Source organism: Ovis canadensis, chromosome 2 (assembly GCF_042477335.2).
Source record: "Ovis canadensis isolate MfBH-ARS-UI-01 breed Bighorn chromosome 2, ARS-UI_OviCan_v2, whole genome shotgun sequence".
NCBI lineage: Eukaryota > Metazoa > Chordata > Mammalia > Artiodactyla > Bovidae > Ovis > Ovis canadensis.
The window spans coordinates 174,579,736-174,600,745 of NC_091246.1; the positions used below are offsets into that span (position 1 = coordinate 174,579,736).

Consider the following 21,010-nt stretch of genomic DNA (forward strand, 5'->3'; position numbering starts at 1 on the left):
AGGCACTATTAGGATTTGATTCCAAACCAACACTGTCTCTTCCAAGGGCCTGTGCTCTCTAAAATATATAAATTGCTTAACCCAGAAGCTAAACCTTAAGAAGTCCCAATAAAGCAGTTAATATTATGTTTTCTTTATTGTTAAAAGCTGCTGCTGCTGCTGCTGTTGCTGCTAAGTCGCTTCAGTTGTGTCCGACTCTGTGCGACCCCATAGATGGCAGCCCACCAGGCTCCCCCGTCCCTGGGATTCTCCAGGCAAGAACACTGGAGTGGGTTGCCATTTCCTTCTCCAGTGCATGAAAGTGAAGAGTGAAAGTGAAGTCACTCAATCATGCCCAACTCTTAGCGACCCCATGGACTGCAGCCTACCAGGCTCTTCCATCCATGGGAATTTCCAGGCAAGAGTACTGGAGTGAGGTGCCATTGCCTTCTCCGTTGTTAAAAGCTATTAGGGCAGAATTCCAGTGTACAATTCCTGGTGAACTCTGCAATGTGAAGTTGAACTGAGGGGCACCTTAATTAATATCTGATGTTTTCTAACTATAACTGCTTGTCCTGATGTCCTGTCAGGATTCTCATGACAGTCTAGACTAATGAAGCAGAGTAAGTAACAAAATAAAGCAACATTCTCTGTCTGAAGCAGTTTCCTTGGTTTCACATTTTCTTCGTTTCAGACCCAAGAGCAGAATGATAAGCCCACATTAGAATCACAAAATCAGAAAACTTTAGAGTTAAAAGTAAAAATACCAGAAGCTTTCCAGGAAGGTATGAATATTTATGTAAAAGTTTTATCTTATTTTGCCTTACTTTACATCTAATAACCCTTTAGAATTTACAAAATATTTTCACAAGAGTTTCTATTTGATATAATCATACTATATGGTATCTGAGATAGGGAAATTAAGTTGAAATATTGCCCTTTATATGGGTTAAAAATAATCAGACATTGATTCCTTATTCTTCAATCTCAATATAATTCACATTTTAGACATAATCATCCTTAGGCATTAAAAAAATTATTGATTGTGTATGGTCATAAAATTCACTTTGAAAAGAAATAGAATAAAAGCTTTTTCTGTTAGATTCTTAACAGAAGAATATATATATATATATATATATATATATGTTTTTTTTTTCTTTCCTTGAAGATCTGGATACATTGTGAAAAACCTGTATTTTGATTGGTGTAAAGTAAACTGCTTTAATCTGTGCATCACTTTCTTAAAAAAAATAAAAAATGTTGGGGGAGAATTTCAGTTGGGGGATGTATTCATCATCAGAGAGTTAAATACTTATTCTTGTTCCAGGACTTCTGTTACTTATGGAGAGCTGTAAATAAGTGAAATGTGCTAGAACTGCCACATATTTCTACATAATTATTTTCTGCCTTTTTTTTTTTAATTTGCACATTTCTCCCCCTCTAAATCATAAGAATCATTTTTGGTGATCTTTTGCCAGAATACGAGTTATGATTATTATATCTTCAGTCTGATAGATACTAATTTGCTTGTTGAAAGTGATATGGAAGACCCTTCTTAGACCTGGATTGGACAATAATAAGCATCTGAGTATTCCCTACTCTGCGAGTCCAGTTTTTTCTACATGACACTTAATAGCTTTCCTGAATTGAATTGAAAAAAGTATATAATGAAAGATCTCTTGGGTTTAACAATGAAGGATTTTTTGGTCTTTAAAATCTTAACTGGGTATGCATAAATTACTTTTTGATTTATTGCTTTAGGTTTCTCCAGGCCAATGTACTTTTTCTTTGCAATTAAAGTACTTTGATGCAGTAATCTTGAGACTGTAATAGAGTATATTCATGAAAATGGCATACTTGATTCAGACATTTTATAAGAGGATGTAATCACCCAAGTGTCAGTGTGAAGTTGCACTCTCCTTACTCTTTAAAGACAGTATGTCTACCATCTTATTTTTAGTTGAAAACTCCTAGAATATCTTAACAAATATTTTATAAGATTGAGCATAGAGACCTCTAAATAAAATATAGGGCAAGAGTCTGTAGGGGGAGAGTCTGTTGGGGGAATTTGAAAGGCCTCCACGTTTCCTTATGTTTTTTCAATATAGAGGACCTAGGTTTCCTTTTAGAACAAATAAATGTAAGAACATTCAGATGACTTTAACAGTTCAGAAATATGTTGCTTGGTTTTGACAAGGGCATTTGTAAGATCTCAAAACTATGTTAAAGATGGAGCATTTCGCAACCCAGGAAGATAATGGCTATAAAACACAAAATTAACTCCTCAAGTTGCTATAATTCTCTATCCCTTTGTCTCCAGCTGATTAGTGTAAATTACCCATCTGAGCAGTTAGTATGCAATATAGAAATTTTTGCTGTCTACTGAGAAGGCATTCTTTTTCTTTTAAGTATATACATATAGTATTTCAGAATTCTTTGTAGACATTGCTTTATGGTGGTTACTAATATTGCTTTGAAGTTTAAGGACATGTTTGTATGTTTTCTTTAAGCTTTGAGGATTTCTAAGATTAATATCAATAGGGTTGTAATATTTTATAAATTCTTATACAAAAATTCCCAGAAAAGAAAATGAGATACTTTGGTACCTCCTCTCTTACATGGAAATAATAAAGTATCTCAATAGATTATTGTGAGAGCTAAAAGTTCAATAATATATATTGAAAAAGGTTAGAGCATGGTTAGAACAATCCAGACTGTGCAATTAATATGTGTATTTAAATTGTTTTATTAAGTGCATAGAATTGTATTCAGTGAAATATCTCTTTACTCTCGGAAAAGAAGATATTTAGGAAATTTCCATCTGTTACACTCCATATAGTCCTAAAGAGAGCTTTGCAAACATGAACTGCTATATAAAATTCAGCTTTCTGACTAGCTTTTTGGAAGAAAACTTTGTGTCCTGTTAAAAAGTAGATTGAAAAGGCAATCAGTCATGAAAAGAGAGCAAATAGTATACCTCGTTGGAAATCAGCTGATACTGGGGGTGCATCTAGAAGAGATAATAGTAGTGGAATATGATCATTAAAAGTACTTGAAATTGAAAATCAGGAGGCTTTTTCTCTCTTCATCCATGGAATATTTGGTAACTATTTCCAGTGGGCTAAGATATTTAATACAAACTGTGCATTTAGTGTATCTGAATCTTCAAATTCTTAAGTTTTTTATCTCTCAAAAAATTTAAGTATTCCCTCATACAGGTAGTTTCCGTACATAGTAATTAATGCATTCACTCATTTAGCAGAAAGTTTTGATGAAGGATGATGCAACAATTTCTGGACTTTGATATTGAAAGTTAAGCACTTTAAATAAAGACAGTCTAGTTCCTATCCTCAAATGACTTAATGCAGAGAGGAAGATATAAAAAAGGATGAATTTTTACAAATGATACATTCAAGAAGAGTCTGTACTTATTTTTATAATTCAAACCAATGTCTTATTTTTACTTTAAAATATGAAAGTGAAAGTGTAGTCACTCAGTTGTGTCTGACTCTTCACTCATGGACTGTAGCCTGTCAGACTCCTCTGTCTATGGAATTCTCTAGGCAAGAGTACTGGATTAAAATATATTGACCGTCATATTCAGATTTATAAACAAATATATATTACAACAACATGACCCATGCCAGCAACTGACCTATTGTCTCAGTGTTTCTCATACTTACCTAATCTGGGGACTTGATAAGTACAATAATACCTCAGTACTATATCCAGAGATGGCCTAAGAATCTGTATGTTGAACAAGAAACTAGCACTCATTTTTAAATTAGTAAATTTGAGAAATGCTGCTATGTTTCAGAGACTAGCAATTTGTTTAGCTATTTATGTCTTTATCTCTTAATTGATTGCCTTACATCACAAATTAATTCAGTTTAATTCTTCTTGAAGTAAAATTGAATTTCTGAGACATATTTATGGAAGTTCATCACTTCCTATTATTTGGAATAAATGTATATCATAGTTACTTAGAAGCATGCTGCTAAGTCGCTTCAGTCATGTCTGACTCTGTGTGACCCCATAGACGGCAGCCCATGGCTCCGCCATCCCTGGGATTCTCCAGGCAAGAACACTGGAGTGGGTTGCCATTTCTTTCTCCAATGTATGAAAGTGAAAAGGGAAAGTGAAGTCACTCAGTCGTGTCTGACTCTTCGTGACCCCATGGACTGCAGCCTACCAGGCTTTTCCTCGCTTGGGATTTTCCAGGCAAAAGTACTGAAGTGGGTCGCCATTGCCTTCTCCATTTAGAAGCATACTATAGGACTATTCTTCAATTATATCTTTTTGAAATAACTTTTCTGCTAATATTCAGAAGTTTTGAATTTATATTATTTTCCCAATCATATGTTCAATATTTCTTTAAAGTTAGGGATTATTATATAATAGCAGAAAGAAAGCAATGAACTAGTCTAATATATTAACCTTTCATGATAAGATCAATCTGTGATATTTTTAAGACCTCCAATTTTTGTGTTACATTTTTTTCCTATTATCTTTTGTTTTCTCCACTTCCTATTAAATTTCTTGGAGCTGGAATTACTTACTGTCTGTCCCTTAGTATCTGGTGCAGTTTGATTTTGAAACATTTTAAAAAGACAACAATACAGGTATTTTAAGACAAACTCCACTAAAAATTAGCACAAAGCACCAAAAATGACTTCCAAGAGCAGGAGCGTTTAAGTTCAACCACATCTAAGCTGTTTCTTTCAAATTACCAAATAGTGAAATAAGCGAACATGTAGTTCTTTCCCTACAAAAATGGCCTAATCTTTCTGTTCATAAAATAGATAAAATTCCTTTCATTGTATTGATTAGGAAGAGGAAAAGTGACAGCAGAATAAGGTCAATAACAAATGAAAATATACTTATTATTCCTAGGTTAGCTTGTAATCTTTATGAATTATCACAGAAGAGTATTAAGTAAAATTTTAATTAAATCTATTGGAAATATGAAACTGAAAGGGGTAAACATGATCAGACAGCTTAATGTTATATACTAGCTAATAAGGTTACATATGGAGAAGACAATGGCACCACACTCCAGTACTCTTGCCTGGAAAATCCCATGAACAGAGGAGCCTGGTGGGCTGCAGTCCGTGGGGTCGCGAAAAGTCAAACAAGACTGAGCAACTTCCCTTTCAATTTTCACTTTCATGCATTAGAGAAGGAAATGGCAATCCACTCCAGTATTCTTGTCAGGAGAATCCCAGGGACAGGAGAGCCTGGTGGGCTGCCATCTATGGGGTCGCACAGAGTTGGACACGACTGAAATGACTTAATAGCAGCAGCAGCAAGGTTATGTAAGTGGTCAGGAAATAGTAAAATAAATTGCAAGACTAAAAACAGGACCTCATAAAATATGCAATCAAAGGAAAATCAGAATGTGTGATCAGTATGTGGCAAGAAGATGGAAATGTCATCTTGTGGAAAAAACAGAGTGTGTATGTAATATAAAATTGGCATTCTTTTTTGTACAAAGTGATTTTTTCAAGATGGAATATTAACAAAAGTAGTGAATTTGTAGTCAAAATATCATTGTCATGGTCCCAGTTCTGTTCCTCCTCTGTTAAGTTGAGGAAATTACATTAATTTTCCAGGCTCTAATTTCTCTACTGCAAAAATGAAGATTAGATTGGTTTATATATTACTGTTAGCTTATGGTGAACAATGTCTGATTCCTGATCTCCAAAGAAGATTTAGCTTCAGGACCAGGCAGCAGGGGTGTTCACTCAACAACTTTGGTATAGCAGAGTTTTATCAAAGTGAAAAAGGGACAAAGAAAGCTTCTGACACAGACATCAGAGGGGCACAGAGAGTGCCCCTTCACTAGTTTTAGCAAGGGAATTATAAACTTCTGTAATTGGTTAGTACAATAACTCAAAAGAATGTCTCAAAGCTGTAAAGCTGTTACTAGACCTACTTCCATAATTTACATTTTAACATGACAGGATTAGAAGTAACAATAGAAAGATTTTAGCTAACCCACTTCCATTATATATATTTTAAGATAACAGGATTAGTCAGAAGGTTCTCAAAAAGGAGAAACATGTCTTCAAGCAGGATACATTGTTGTTATATAATCCTTAGAAGAGAGTATAAACTGAATTGTTTGTTGTGTAATCATTAGTTTCATTGAATTAGACAAGTCTGTGAGCCCTGTGATCAGGTTGGCTAGCTTTCTGTGATTATGATTTCAGTTTGCCTGCCCTCTGATGCCCTCTCACAACACCTACCATCTTATTTGTGTTTCTCTTACCTTGGTCATGGGGTATCTCTTCACGGCTGCTCTAGCAAAGTGCAACCGCTGCTCCTTACCTTGGACAAGGGATATCTCCTCACAGCCACCCCTCCTGACCTTGAATGTGGAGTAGCTCCTCTTGGCCCTCCTGCACCCATGTGGGGCCACCCAAGATGGATGGGTCATGGTGGAGAGGTCTGACAGAATGCGGTCCACTGGAGAAGGGAATGGCAGACCACTTCAGTATTCTTGCCTTGAGAACCCCCTGAACAGTATGAAAATGCAAAATGAAAGGATTACTGAAAGAGGAATTCCCTGGGTCAGTGAGTGCCCAATATGCTACTGGAGATCAGTGCAGAAATAAGTCCAGAAAGAATGAAGGGATGGAGCCAAAGCAAAAACAATACCCAGCTGTGGATATGACTAGTGATAGAAGCAAGGTCCAATAGTGTAAAGAGCAATATTGCATAGGAACCTGCAATGTTAGGTCCATGAATCAAGGCAAATTGGAAGTGGTCAAACAAGAGACGGCAAGAGTGAAATCGACATTATAGGAATCAGTGAACTAAAATGGACTGGAATGGGTGAATTAAACTCAGATGACCATTATATGGTCACTACTACTGCGGGCAGGAATCCCTCAGAAGAAATGGAGTAGCCATCATGGTCAACAAAAAAGTCGGAAATGCAGTACTTGGATGCAATCTCAAAAATGGCAGAATGATCTCTATTTATTTCCAAGGCAAACCATTAATTATCATGGTAATCCAAGCCTATGCCCCAACCAGTAACACTGAAAAAGCTGAAGTTGAATGGTTCTATGAAGACCTACAAGATCTTCTAGAACTAAAACCCAAAAAAGATGTGCTTTTCATTATAGGAGACTGGAATGTAAAAGCAGGAAGTCAAGAAACACCTGGAATAACAGGAAAATTTGGCCTAGGGGTACGGAATGAAGCAGGGCAAAGGCTAATAGGGTTTTCCCAAGTGAATGCACTGGTCTAGCAAACACCCTCATCCAACAACACAAGAGAAGACTCTACACATGGACATCACCAGATGGTCAACACCAAAATCAGATTGATTGTATTCTTGCAGCCAAAGATGGAGAACTTCTATACAGTCAACAGAATCAAGACCAGGAGCTGACTGCGGCTCAGGTCATGAACTCCTTATTGCCAAATTTAGACTTAAATTGAAGAAAGTAGGGAAAACCACTAGACCATTCAGGTATGACCTAAATCAAATCCCTTATGACTATACAGTGGAAGTGAGAAATAGATTTAAGGGACTAGATCTGATAGATAAAGTGCCTGATGAACTATAGATGGAGGTTCGTGACATTGTACAGGAGACAGGGATCAAGACCATCCCCAAGAAAAAGAAATGCAAAAAAGCAAAATGGCTGTCTGAGGAGGCCTTACAAATAGGTGTGAAAAGAAGAGAAGTGAAAAGCAAAGGAGAAAAGGAAAGATATAAGCATCTGAATAGAGAGTTACAAAGGAAAGCAAGGAGAAATAAGAAAGCCTTCCTCAGCGATCAATGCAAAGAAATAGAGGAAAAGAACAGAATGGGAAAGACTAGAGATCTCTTCAAGAAAATTAGAGATACCAAGGGAACATTTCATGAAAAGATGGGCTCGATAAAGAACAGAAATTATATGGACCTAACAGAAGCAGAAGATGTTAAGAAGAGGTGGCAAGAATACACAGAGGAACTGTAAAAAAAATATCTTCACGACCCAGATAATCACAATGCTGTGATCACTCACCTAGAGCCAGACATCCTGGAATGTGAAGTCAAGTGGGCCTTAGGAAGCATCACTAGGAACAAAGCTAGTGGAGGTGATGGAATTCCAGTAGAGCTATTTCAAATCCTGTAAGATGATGCTATGAAAGTGCTGCACTCAATATGCCTACAAATTTGGAACACTCAGCAGTGGCCACAGAACTGGAAAAGGTCAGTTTTCATTCCAACCCCAAAGAAAGGCAATGCCAAAGAATGCTCAAACTACCACACACGTACACTCATCTCACATCCTGGTAATGCTGTAAATTCTCTAAGCCAGGCTTCAGCATACGTGAATCGTGAACTTTCAGATGTTCAAGCGGGTTTTAGAAAAGGCAGAGGAACCAGATATCAAACAGCCAACATCTGCTGGATCACGGAAAAAGCAAGAGAGTTCCAGAAAAACATCTACTTCTGCTCTATTGACTATGCCAAAGCGTTTGACTGTGTGGATCACAATAAACTGTGGAAAATTCTGAAAGAGATGGGAATACCAGACCACCCACCAGCCTCTTGAGAAAACTATATGCATGTCAGGAAGCAACAGTTAGAACTGGACATGGAACAACAGACTGGGTCCAAATAGGAAAAGGAGTACATCAAGGCTGTATCTTGTTACCCTGCTTATTTAACTTATGTGCAGAGTACATCTTGAGAAATGCTGGGCTGGAAGAAACACAAGCTGGAATCAAGATTTCTGGGAGAAATATCAATAACCTCAGATATGCAGATGACACCACTCTTATGGGAGAAAGTGAAGAGGAACTAAAGAGTCTCTTGATGAAATTGAAAAAAGGAGAGTGAAAAAGTTGACCTAAAGCTCAACATTCACAAAACTAAGATCATGGCATCTGGTCCCATCACTACAAGGCAAATAAATGGGGAGACAGTGAAAACAGTGTCAGACTTTATTTGGGGGGCTCCAAAATCACTGCAGATGGTGATTGCAGCCATGAAATTAAAAGACACGTATTCATAGAAAGGAAAGTTATGACTAACCTAGATAACATATTAAAAAGCAGAGACATTACTTTGCCAACAAATGTCCATCTTGTCAAGGCTATGGTTTTTCCAGTGGTCATGTATGGATGTGAGAGTTGGACTGTGAAGAAAGCTGAGCGCCAAAGAATTGATGCCTTTGAACTGTGGTGTTGGAGAAGACTCCTGAGAGTCCGTTTGACTGCAAGGAGATCCAACCAGTCCATTCTAAAGGAGATCAGTCCTGGGTGTTCATTGGAAGGGCTGATGCTAAAGCTGAAACTCCAGTACTTTGGCCACCTCATGTGAAAAGTTGATTAATTGGAAAAGACTCTAATGCTGTGAGGGATTGGGGTTAGGAGGAGAAGGGGTCAAGAAGATGAGATGGCTGGATGACATCACCAACCGATGGACATGAGTTTGAGTGAACTCCGGGAGTTGGTGATGGACAGAGTGCTGGCGTGCTGTGATTCATGGGTCGCAAAGAGTCAAACATGACTGAGCAACTGAACTGAACTGAATTGTAATGATTAGTTCCCCATTTCAAGAAAAAAAAAAAAAGCCATTTTATAAGACTAAGACCAAGGTATGTTGAGGAAAAAAAAAAAAAAAAGACACTTGATCTTTCTTCCTCCTTAAGAATTCCAGATGTCTATCTCCTCCTCAAGACCCCCCAGACCCCTTTCTCCTCCTTGGGGATCCCAGACTTCTTATCAACGTGACTAGGAATTGACTCTCTCATTACTTTCTAAGAAGTCTCTGGGATTTGGTAGAAGTTCTTTTGGAGCTGTCAGGTAGATGGTTGGCATATTGAATTTTTGATTAAAATTGACAAACTTAAGTATGTAACTTAAATAGAAAAATATTTACTTTTGCTTTATTGACTATGTCAAAGCCTTTGACTTTGTGGGTCACAACAATCTGTGGAAAATTTTTAAAGAGATGGGAATATTAGACCACCTGACCTGCCTCCTGAGAAATCTGTATGCAGGTCAAGAAGCAACGGAACTGGACATGGAACAACAGACTAGTTCCAAATTGGGAAAGGAGTATGTCAAGGCTGTATATTGTCACCCTGCTTATTTAACTTATATGCAGAGTACATCATGAGAAATGCTAGACTGGATGAGGCACAAGCTGGAATCAAGATTGCCAAGAGAAATATCAATAACTTCAGACATGCACATGACACCACACTTATGGCAGAAAGCAAGGAACTAAAGAGCCTCTTGATAAAAATGAAAGAGGAGAGTGAAAAAATCGGCTTAAAACTCTACATTCAAAAAACTAAGATCATATCATCTGATCCCTTCACTTCATGATAAATAGATGGGGAAACAATGGAAACAGTGAGCCTTTATTTTGAGGGGTTCCAAAATGACTGCAGATGGTGCCTGCAGCCATGAAATTAAAAGATGTTTGCCCCTTGGAAGAAAAGTTATGACCAATCTAGATAGCATATTAAAAAGTAGAGATATTACTTTGCCACCAAAGGTCTGTCTAGTCAAAGTTATGGTTTTTCCAGCAGTCGTGTATGGATGTGTGAGCTGGACTATAAAGAAAGCTGAGCAGTGAAGAATTGATGCTTTTGAACTGTAGTGTTGGAGAAGACTCTTAAGAGTCTTTTGGATAACGAGGATATCCAACCAGTCCATCCTAAAGGAAATCAGTCTTGAATATTCACTAGAAAGACCGATGCTGAGGCTGAAACTCCAGTACTTTGGCCACCTGATGCAAAAAACTGAGTCATTTGGAAAGACCCTGATGCTGGGAAAGACTGAAGGTGTTCGGAGAAAGGGATGACAGGATGAGATGGTTGGATGGCATCACCAACCCAAAGGACATGAGTTTGAGTAAGTTCTGGGAGTTGGTGATGGGCAGGGGCATCTTGCGTGCTATAGTCCATGGGGTTGCAAAGAGTCTGACATGACTGAGCAACTGAACTGAATTGAAGTATGTAACACATAACTAAAAAACTTTAAATATTTAGTGAAAGGTCAGGATCACAATGCAATTAGAAAAATAATATTTGAAAGAGAAGGAAAGAGATAGAAGTGCATTTGTCATTGATGAGACTTGAGTAGTTCATAAAATTGAATAGGCTATTTTTGTTGTAAATTCCTTACTTTCACAAAGGGTACGCTCTCAATCGTACAGTAGAGACATAGACGTACCTTGTAAGAGATGGCTTTTAGCATGTACAAAATGATACCCTGACTGAAATTTAAAAAATAATAATAATAAATAAAAGGAAAAAGTTTCAATAAAATATAATAATGTTCACTGTGCCATCAGTTTCTTCTATTATTAATAAAAAATTCATGATGTCATGGTATTTAAAACTAGGTATGCAAAGATGCATAGAACCGAGGTTCTGTTGCCTGCTATTTATTTAGAATCACTGTCTAGTCGGAAAAACAGACAGAAAACTCAATAGCAGTTGAATAGCTGTTTTAGGAGAGATGCGCCTAACTATGTCTTAGAAGTCAGATGAACTTCCTATAAGTGATAGTCTGAGCTGAGTCTTGAACAGTGAGTAGGAGTTAGGAGAGGAGGCAGAAGGAAGGGAGATATTTTAGATAAAGGGGAGAAGGTGAAATTTTTAGAGAAAATAGAACAGTAAGTCAGGGAACTGACACAGTCTGGCTGGGACAGCCCCTTGCAAATGGGCTAGGGAGTGGGGTAAAAAGTAGACAGAGATCATAAGGTAAAGTGATGTTGTCACAAGGTATAAGCAAATTTTTAGTACACACACCCTGCTAGACAGATATATTGTATTGCAGGGGAGGAAAACTTTCCCTCAACTTTCTTAGGGTCCCTGGCTGATTCTAAAAATTAAACTGATGAGGACAGATTAACAGGAGAAAAGAATACACATTTTATATTTCATCATGTACATAGGAGACTTCACAAGACAATGAAAACCTGAATAATGGCCAGAACAGAAAGGTTTTATACCTTCTCCATGTACACATGCCAAGTCACTTCAGTTGTGTCCAACTGTTGTCTACCCTATGGACTGTAGCCTGCCAGGCTCCTCTGTATATAGGATTCTCCAGGCAAGAATATTGAAGTGGGTTGCCATGCCCTTCTCCATTATACCTTTTACATACAAAACAAACAATAAATTTGTGAGAAATAGACAAGTCAGAGACATTAAGACTTTGTGTAGTAAATGGTGAGGAGTAACTGGAAAGATAATGGTTAGTTTAACAAAGTTTGTACAAATTTCTCAGTCTCAAATTACCCATCTGCAGTAATTAGAATGTCTTCTTTTCTTCTGGTGCATGGAGAATACCTTTCAATAGGATTTTTATGACTTGTTTCAGGAAAGAAGGGTGAAGGGGGAGAAAGTCAGAGTTTCTACTATTTTTTAAAATTCTTTCACCTTAAGATATTCAATATACCAAGATGCTATGCTTTCGAGTAGCATGTCTGAGACACCATGAGTATCATTAATTTGATGTTCTTTTTTTTTTTTTATTGTCTTACATTTACTTAACTCTAAAACTGGTTTGGTCTTGGATTACATCTGATCAAGCAAATTACACACAGAACACAGTTTGTATACATAGAAAATCTCTAAAAGATTATGTAAGAACATGATAATAACTAGTTATCTCTGGGTAGAAGAGCTAAAAGCCAAAAAAAAAAAAAAGCCATAGTTTGTGTTTTGAGAACGTAGGGAACGTGTGTTCTAAAATGATTTAAGTAGGTCCGCCCGCTGCACGCACAGCCGCCGCAGCCGCCTCGCGCCCGGTCCCGCGGTCGCAGCTCGAGTCGCAGCCTCCGCGCCCGTCGCCTCGAGCCGCTCACGTCTCGTGTGGGTCGGTCCCTCCAGCACACGGGCTCCAGCCGCGTCGCAGCCGCCCTCCGAGCCCTCCAGGCCGTCCCGGATCATCCTCGTCCGGCCCGACCCAGCCCGTGAAGATGGTGGACCGCGAGCAACTGGTGCAGAAAGCCCGGCTGGCGGAGCAGGCGGAGCGCTACGACGACATGGCCGCTGCCATGAAGAACGTGACAGAGCTGAATGAGCCACTGTCCAATGAAGAAAGAAACCTTCTCTCTGTGGCCTACAAGAATGTAGTCGGGGCACACCGTTCTTCCTGGAGGGTTATCAGTAGCATCGAGCAGAAGACATCTGCCGACGGTAACGAGAAGAAAATAGAGATGGTCCGTGCTTACCGTGAAAAAATAGAGAAGGAGTTGGAGGCCGTATGTCAGGATGTGCTGAGCCTGCTGGATAACTACCTGATCAAGAATTGCAGCGAGACCCAGTATGAGAGCAAAGTGTTTTACCTGAAGATGAAAGGGGACTATTACCGCTACCTGGCTGAGGTCGCCACCGGCGAGAAGAGGGCGACCGTCGTGGAGTCGTCTGAGAAGGCCTACAGCGAAGCCCACGAGATCAGCAAGGAGCACATGCAGCCCACTCACCCCATTAGATTAGGCCTGGCCCTTAACTACTCCGTCTTCTACTACGAGATCCAGAACGCCCCGGAGCAAGCCTGCCACTTGGCCAAGACCGCCTTCGACGACGCCATCGCCGAGCTCGACACCCTCAACGAGGACTCCTACAAGGACTCCACGCTGATCATGCAGCTGCTCCGTGACAACCTCACGCTCTGGACGAGCGACCAGCAAGACGACGACGGCGGCGAAGGCAGCAATTAAGGCCCCCAGGTGGACTGGCAGCGCACGCTGATGCTACTACTGCAGTCTTTATTTTTTTCCCATGAGTCGGGGGTCGGGTGGGGGAGGGAAAGGGAGGGATGACCTTCCTAGGGAGAAACCCACGACCTGTCCTGTCTTTGATCGCCTCTTTTGACATTTTTGCCAAAATACCACTAGTGGAAAGTCAGGCTAGCTGTGCTGGTTTTGGAATAGCAGCCTCACACTGGCATATGGACTGTTCTGTAGATTAATGCAAGTGGGGCTGTCTTTAATTTAACTTATTGCTAGAAAATAGGGTTTTAAGATGAAAAGAAAACTTAAAACAAAATGGCCCTCATTCAATAAGTTCTGTGGTTCCAGTAAGGATTTTTATGTACATATGCTCTCGTCTTTTAAGTTTTGGGTACTTCCTAGCTCATCTGTTTTAGCTGTGCATTTTGTTTTTCAGGGTGTACTCTTAGCAGACATGGAATATTAAATCCCAAGCTGATAGAACGTAAGGTCTGTTTATGGTTTAGGCCATGCCAGTTTTCAGATTAGTTGACAGTATTAACACTAAATTGCAGTTTACAGTATTTCTACATTACAGCCATATGTTAACATCAAGCCATTGATTGTGTGTTTTTCTTTATTTTGGCTCTTACATCCTTGTTCAGCCTTATCCAGGTCGGTTTTGCTGTTCTCTGTCTCCTAGGCCAACAGGCTTGCCTGAGGAGAATCAGAACTACTTGTTAGATTTTGGTTAATAGGTGCTTGGCAGGTGGCTGTGGGATTTTTGTCCTTCTTTCTTCTTAAATCCACCACAACAAACGATTAATCACTTTAATAGAAACATTGAACACCACAAAACTAGAGAAAATTCAGGTCTGTATGTCATTTATCGTGCTGATATTTCAGAGAAGTGCTGGGTTTTTTCAGTTGCCACAGCTTCCTCGGGTGGCACTGCCATCTGTCTCCTCTCTTGGGTCTTCCTCATTGTACCTCGTGCCCACAGCATGCGCATGGACGGGTTGAAAAGCTGTTGGGTTGTAGAAGCTGGCGGTCATTTTGAGAAGGTTCGTGGTGCAGTGTGTGGAAATTCAGGTGCTAGGAGCTAACTGGTAGAAAAATCCTGAAGGAAGAGCTCTCTCCATGAACATTCTGTCCAGTTTTGGGAACCTCGTGTATCCGTTTTTCCTCCGTTAAAACACTCCTTCCCCCAAAGAATTGTTGTAGGAAAATAAAATAGCATCATTATCAGATAATAAATTCTTAACTCCTATTTGACCACAATTTTTTCTTTTTTTTTTTTCCTTTTAATGAAAATATAGAAATTGGAAATTGGATTATGCCATCTTTGCACGTTTTAGAATTGATGGAAACCACCATACTCTTTCCACAAGTTTGTTTCCATCAGCCTTAGGTCCTTCGTTCTCATTTTGGATAAGTCTTTCTGAAAACACGACCTGTTGCATGTGCGTTTAGGCATTTTTACAAGTGATAGCATGAACTGCCGAGATAGGTAACAACACCAGATTTGTTTGTTTCTTTGTTTTATTTAGGCAGGCAGAGGAATGAGTCATAATTGAGGAAAAACCTGACAGTTGCTTTTGTTAAAACCAAAATGGAGCTTCCAGTTGTGAGATGCACACAGTGACCAGGATCCAGGTGACAGTGAAGATAGAAGAGTGGCGATGCCCTGCCACGTGGCACAGGCTGCCCAGCATGACTTTCCTTAGAAGGCCCCCTCCATGTGCGCAAGAGCGGGTCCCAGTTAACCGAGCCTACCAGAAGAACTAAGAGAAGAGAGCTTTAGAGCTTCTGCGCCCTAGCAGGGGCCTAAGGTCAATGCCATGGATGGGAAGAGATTGAGGGCGGGGAGGGGGGAGGCAGGTGGGACTTCCCTTAATTTTATCTTCATGTCCAGTGAGCAGTGTTGTGTCCTTCCCTTGTGGCATTTGGAGATGATTTACTGGAATTACAAAACCTATTTTTCTTTTAAATTTCAGCTTTGGCTCTGGCTGCTTTTTAGAATAATGCAAGATAAAAACCACATCTGAGGGCTAAAAAAAAATGAAGAGGGAATGGGAGACTTGATATTTAAGCAGCTTGAATGGTTTCTTTTCTTTTCTTTATTTTTAAAGAAATGCACTTGCCTATGATACTGTCTCTCCAGTGAAATGATTACTCCTCCATTACTCTATTGATACAATATTGTGCATGCTAGTGTTGTATTTCTATACAGTAGCTTGAAATTTATTAACTTATACTGTAGGTGTTATGTATTCCTATGACAAAAAAAAATTAAGTCTTCAAATTTTTTAAAGTTTTTTAATTTAATTTTTCCTTTTGGGGGTAAAGTTTGCTCTACCAAATAGTGATCGTAACAAATTGATCTGTTTTGGATGTTGCTATAGTGACATGCAGTTATACATTTTGTTTTTTTTGGGGGGGGAGCAAAAGAAACACCAGTGTTAGCTTAATCTTAATGTCTGGTGTTTGTCATGGTGAAATTATAACTATTACGGTGTAGGAGAACACCGAATATGTTCTCTGAATGAGCCTTTGTGCTTTTTGTCATGTTATGCAGTGAACTATTTTTAAGGTCTAATCAGTGGTTATTTTTTTCCAACTCCGTGTTTCTCTAAGGAATTCTTTCACACACGGACCATTCTTAGCAGTTTTCCTCAGTGATGGAATATCATGAATGTGAGTCATTATGTAGCTGTCGTACATTGAGCAAATAAACTTACAGATCTGAAAAAAAAAAATAAAATAAAATGATTTAAGTAGTTGAGACAGAGTGTTTCTTATGGTAATAAGTATTTCTCATGCTAATGAGTGAGTCACTACCTTCATCAGATTGTCAGTCCTAAATCCTGTCATTTGAGCCATAAAATCAAAATTTTCACGATTGACAAAAAAGGCAATTCTGTGGTGAAGAGACACTAAGTGACCAACCCATAATTTCAGGAAGTTGGTAGCAGCAAATTCAGAATGTGACATCTTTTTCTTGTTTTTAAGGGACTTAGCTGCTGCTAAGTCATTTCTGTCGTGTCTGTGCAGCCCCATAGACATCAGCCCACCAGGCTCCCCCATCCCTGGGATTCTCCAGGCAAGAACACTGAAGTGGGTTGCTGTTTCCTTCTCCAATGCATGAAAGTGAAAAGTGAAAGTAAAGTCGCTCAGTCTTGTTCAACTCTTCACGACCCCATAACTGCAGCCTTTCAGGCTCCATCCAGGGGATTTTCCAGGCAAGAGTACTGGAGTGGGGTGCCATTTCTTCTCCAATGCATGAAAGTGAAAAGTGAAAGTGAAGTCGCTCAGTCTTGTCCGACTCTTCCCGACCCCATGACTGCAGCCTTTCTGGCTCTTCCGTCCATGGGATTTTCCAGACAAGAGTACTGGAGTGGGGTGCCATTGGCTTCTCCGTTTGAATCCTGCTGCTGCTGCTGCTAAGTCGCGTCAACCGTGTCCAACTCTGTGCGACCCCATAGACGGCAGCCCACCAGGCTCCCCCGTCCCTGGGATTCTCCAGGCAAGAACACTGGAGTGGGTTGCCTTTTTCTTGTCCAAGGCAGGAAAGTGAAAAGTGAAAGTGAAGTTGCTCAGTCGTGTCCGACTCTTAGCAACCCCATGGACTATAGCCTACCAGGTTCCTCCATCCATGGGATTTCCCAGGCAAGAGTACTGGAGTTTATTCTTAAGACACTTGAATGCCAAGCTTATATGTCTGCTTATCTTTAGCCTATTTTTGGCCTGTGTAATAATCAGCTGTTGGGGATAATTAAAAATGTGGTTAAATTATAAAGCAAAATATTTAAAATATGACTTCAAATGAATGTAGTCCTTGAAACTTTACATTCTTTTGTGCGAGGAAAAAATAATACTAAGAACAAAGAATATGTGAATGTGTGCTAAGTCACTTCAGTCATGTCTGACTCTTTGTGACCCTGTGGACTGTAGCTTACAAGGCTTCTCTGTCCATGGAATTCTCCAGGCAAGAATACTGGAGTAGGTTGCCATGCCCTACTCCAGGAGATCTTCCCATCCCAGGGATTAACTCACATCTCATGTCTCTTGCATTGGCAGGCAAACTCTTTAACACTAGTGCCACCTGGAAAGCCCTAAAGAATCCATGCAGTTATTGATTATGTGTATATTATAATTTTGTTTCTAATAGGTAAGAGTTCTATGAAATATGTGAAATATGTATTTTGCATCATCATTTTTACTCTCCATGTTTATAATAATGTAACTTCAAGAAGGAACAAACATTGCAGTAAGTATATTAAAGATATAACTACCTTCAGGTGTTCCATTTTAATAGAATGAAGCATATCTATGAGATATGCCCTCATTTAGAAATGGAACATTTTTGTTGTATCCAGATCAATATGGCAAAGTACTGAGCTCACTCCACCCATGGATACAACAAAACTATATTAAGAGAAATTATCTGTAAGAATGACCTGAAAGCTAGCAAGGCAGATTTTTTTTTAATAACAACTAATAGTATAAAGAAAGGCCACTTTGAGACAGGTGGGAGAGAAACTCAGTCTAATCAGAAGCCACACCTCCATGAAGAAACGCTCAAGCAAGATGGATATTGCAACTGTGAAGGTTCCTAAAAACTCACATCAGGCCTGTAGCCCAGGGACCTGTACCAGGAAGATGAACCTCCATAACATCTTACTTTGAAAACTAACAGGACTTCTGTCCAAAAGAGTTGATGACTATGGGAAAATGAGGCTCCATTCTTGAAGGGCTCAACACAGACTTCCCTGTTCCAAGTCACAGTGCAGAGTCAGCATCTTGAAAAGCATCTGGGCCATACAATAAGGAGATTCTTTGACTAGCATATGTGCTGAAGGGATAAGGATCTGATAAAACATAATTTGAAGATGGAAGTGATGGCAGACTTGCCATAGCTGGCCCCTCCAAAGTGACCCCACACACAATGTGCCCACCAGTGTCATCTCTACTGCTCAGCCTTGTAGATCCAGAGCCATCCCACCACCATTAGGCCCTTAATGGTGGCAGCCGAGCCTTCTAGCTACCTGACGTGGGGGCAAACCCTACTCACCATCATGCCTGCAACCATCACAGTGCAACGACCACAGTAGGGCACAGGTTGCTCACACAGGGAATGCCTCTGGAGCACCTGGCTCTGGTGACCAGGACAGAATGTACCCCTGAGACCCACTGCACACTTTCTAGACAGTATCACTGCTTCAAGATGGAGAGATCTAGTTGATATATCTAATACATAGAAACAGGCACAGAGAGGCAAAATGAGAGGACAAAAGAATATCTTTCAATTGAAAGAACAGGATACAACTTCAGAGAAAGAAGTAAACAAAATGTGGATAAGACATTTACCAGATAAAGGGCTAAAATCAGTAGTATTAAAAATGATCACAAATTTGGGAGACTGAAAGAAGGAACTCACTAAAAACTTCAGCAAAGAGAAAATATAAAAAAGAACAAATCAGAACTAAAGAATATAGTAATGAAATGAAAAGAATGCTATAATGACAGCAGATTAGAGAATGAAGAAGGACAAATCAGGAGTCTGGAAGACAGGGTAGTGGAAATCACTGAACTGAAACAGCAAAAATAGAAAATAATTTTAAAAAATTATACTAGATATGGAAAACTCTAAACACCTCACCCCACAACTTTTAGAACTAGTAAATTAATTCAGCAAGATTGCAGGATACAAAACTGATATAAAAGAATTATTTTGTTTCTATACACTAATTAGAAATTATCCAAAAGTAAAATTAGGGAAACAATCTCATTTGCAATTGTATCAAAAATAAAATACCTAAGAATAAATTTAAGCAAGGAGATTGAAGACTTGTTCATTAAAAATTACAAGACATTAATTTAAAAAAATTGAAGAAGACAGAAAGCAATGGAAAAGTATTCTGTGTTCATGGACTGGAAGACTTAATATTGTCAAAATGTCTATATCAGCAAATCTATAGATTCAATGTAATTCTTGCCAAAATAGCAATGACATTTTATAGAACTGGAACAAAAATAATCCAAAAATTTGTGTGGAAATTGTAGAGAAGACTCCAAACAATCAAACCAGTCTTAAGGAAGAGAACAAAGCTGTAAGTATTATGATATAGATATAGATGCACAAAATGGGTCATTATTCATCCATAAAAATTATGAAATCTTGCCATTTGTAATAACACAGATGAACCTAGACAATGGTATGCTAATTGAAATATGTCAGAAAAAGACAAATACCATATGATTTCATTTGTATGCAGAACCTGCAAAGCAAAACAAAAAACAAAACAGAAATAGGTATAGAAAATAAACAAGTGGTTGCTGGGGCAGTCAGGGGTTGGGGCACAAAATAGGTGAAGGAAAACAAGAGATACAAACTTTCAGCTATGGAATTAATAAGTCATGAGGATATAATGAACAGTGTAGGGAATATAGTCAATAACACTGTAATAACTTTGTAGAGTGACAGAAGATTTACTGGACTAACCAAGGCTTGTAATTGGTAATGTACGTAAATGTAGTATATCAGTCACTATGTTATACACCTGAAACTAACATGTATTCTATGTAAACTATACTTCAATAAAAGCAAAGAAAAAGTGAAGTAGAACATTTGCTTGGCATTAATATGCTTCCTTTCTTGAAATGTGTGTGCATATGGACAGATATTAAAAACTTATTGAGTTTTCCATGAGAATAATTTTAGTATTGCCTTCTTTCTATTTAATGTTTCTTTGTTTCATAAGTGTCCTGTTAAATAACTACGCTTTAGGATTTCAGAGAATGGAGAGTTTTACTTTAAAATTGCATGTATTTTCTAGTAGCTAACCAGGTGGCTCAGTATTAAGAATCTGCCTGCTGATGGAGGAAATGCAGGAGACATGGGTTAGATCCCTGGGTTGGGAAGATCCCCCAGAGTAGGAAATGGCAACTGACTCCAATGTTCTTGCCTGGACAATTCCATGGATAGAGGAGCACGGTTGCAGTCAGACAAGACTGAGCATTCACACATGCAAATTTATAAATGCACACATGCATTTATGTTACTGTTATCTCTGCATCCAGATATCTCATTAGTGACTGCTACCAACTTGTAGTATGTGTATATGAGAGAAATATTACACATAAGCATCCTGGATTTATAATTCTGTGCACCATGAGATTAAAGGTAAAACATTTGCATTTTAAATATCGTGTTTCAGTAGCATCTTGGTGTCAATCCCCAGAGGTGAGACAGCAGCATTGGTATGTCTTAGTAATACGGAACTCTTCCAAAGAATTAGAACTTTAAAAAAAAAAAAGCACTTAACTCCAAACTTTATTTAGAAT

The 21,010-nt window shown here is 38.8% G+C and overlaps 2 protein-coding genes across 2 annotated transcripts in view; both read left to right on the plus strand.

Moving 5' to 3' along the window:
• Positions 1-21,010, plus strand: part of LRP1B (LDL receptor related protein 1B) — a 1,961,274-nt gene that overhangs the window by 906,131 nt on the left and 1,034,133 nt on the right. The gene's annotated exons all lie outside the window — the stretch shown is intronic.
• On the plus strand, positions 12,719-16,432 carry LOC138432817 (14-3-3 protein gamma-like). Its single transcript, XM_069574423.1, has one exon. The coding sequence runs from the start codon at positions 12,929-12,931 to the stop codon at positions 13,670-13,672; it is 744 nt and encodes a 247-aa protein (XP_069430524.1). The 5' UTR covers positions 12,719-12,928; the 3' UTR covers positions 13,673-16,432.

What these genes read in the sequence shown, in the direction of transcription:
- LOC138432817 (XM_069574423.1), top strand. Translation starts at nt 12,929, where the DNA reads ATGGTGGACCGCGAGCAACTGGTGCAGAAAGCCCGGCTGGCGGAGCAG.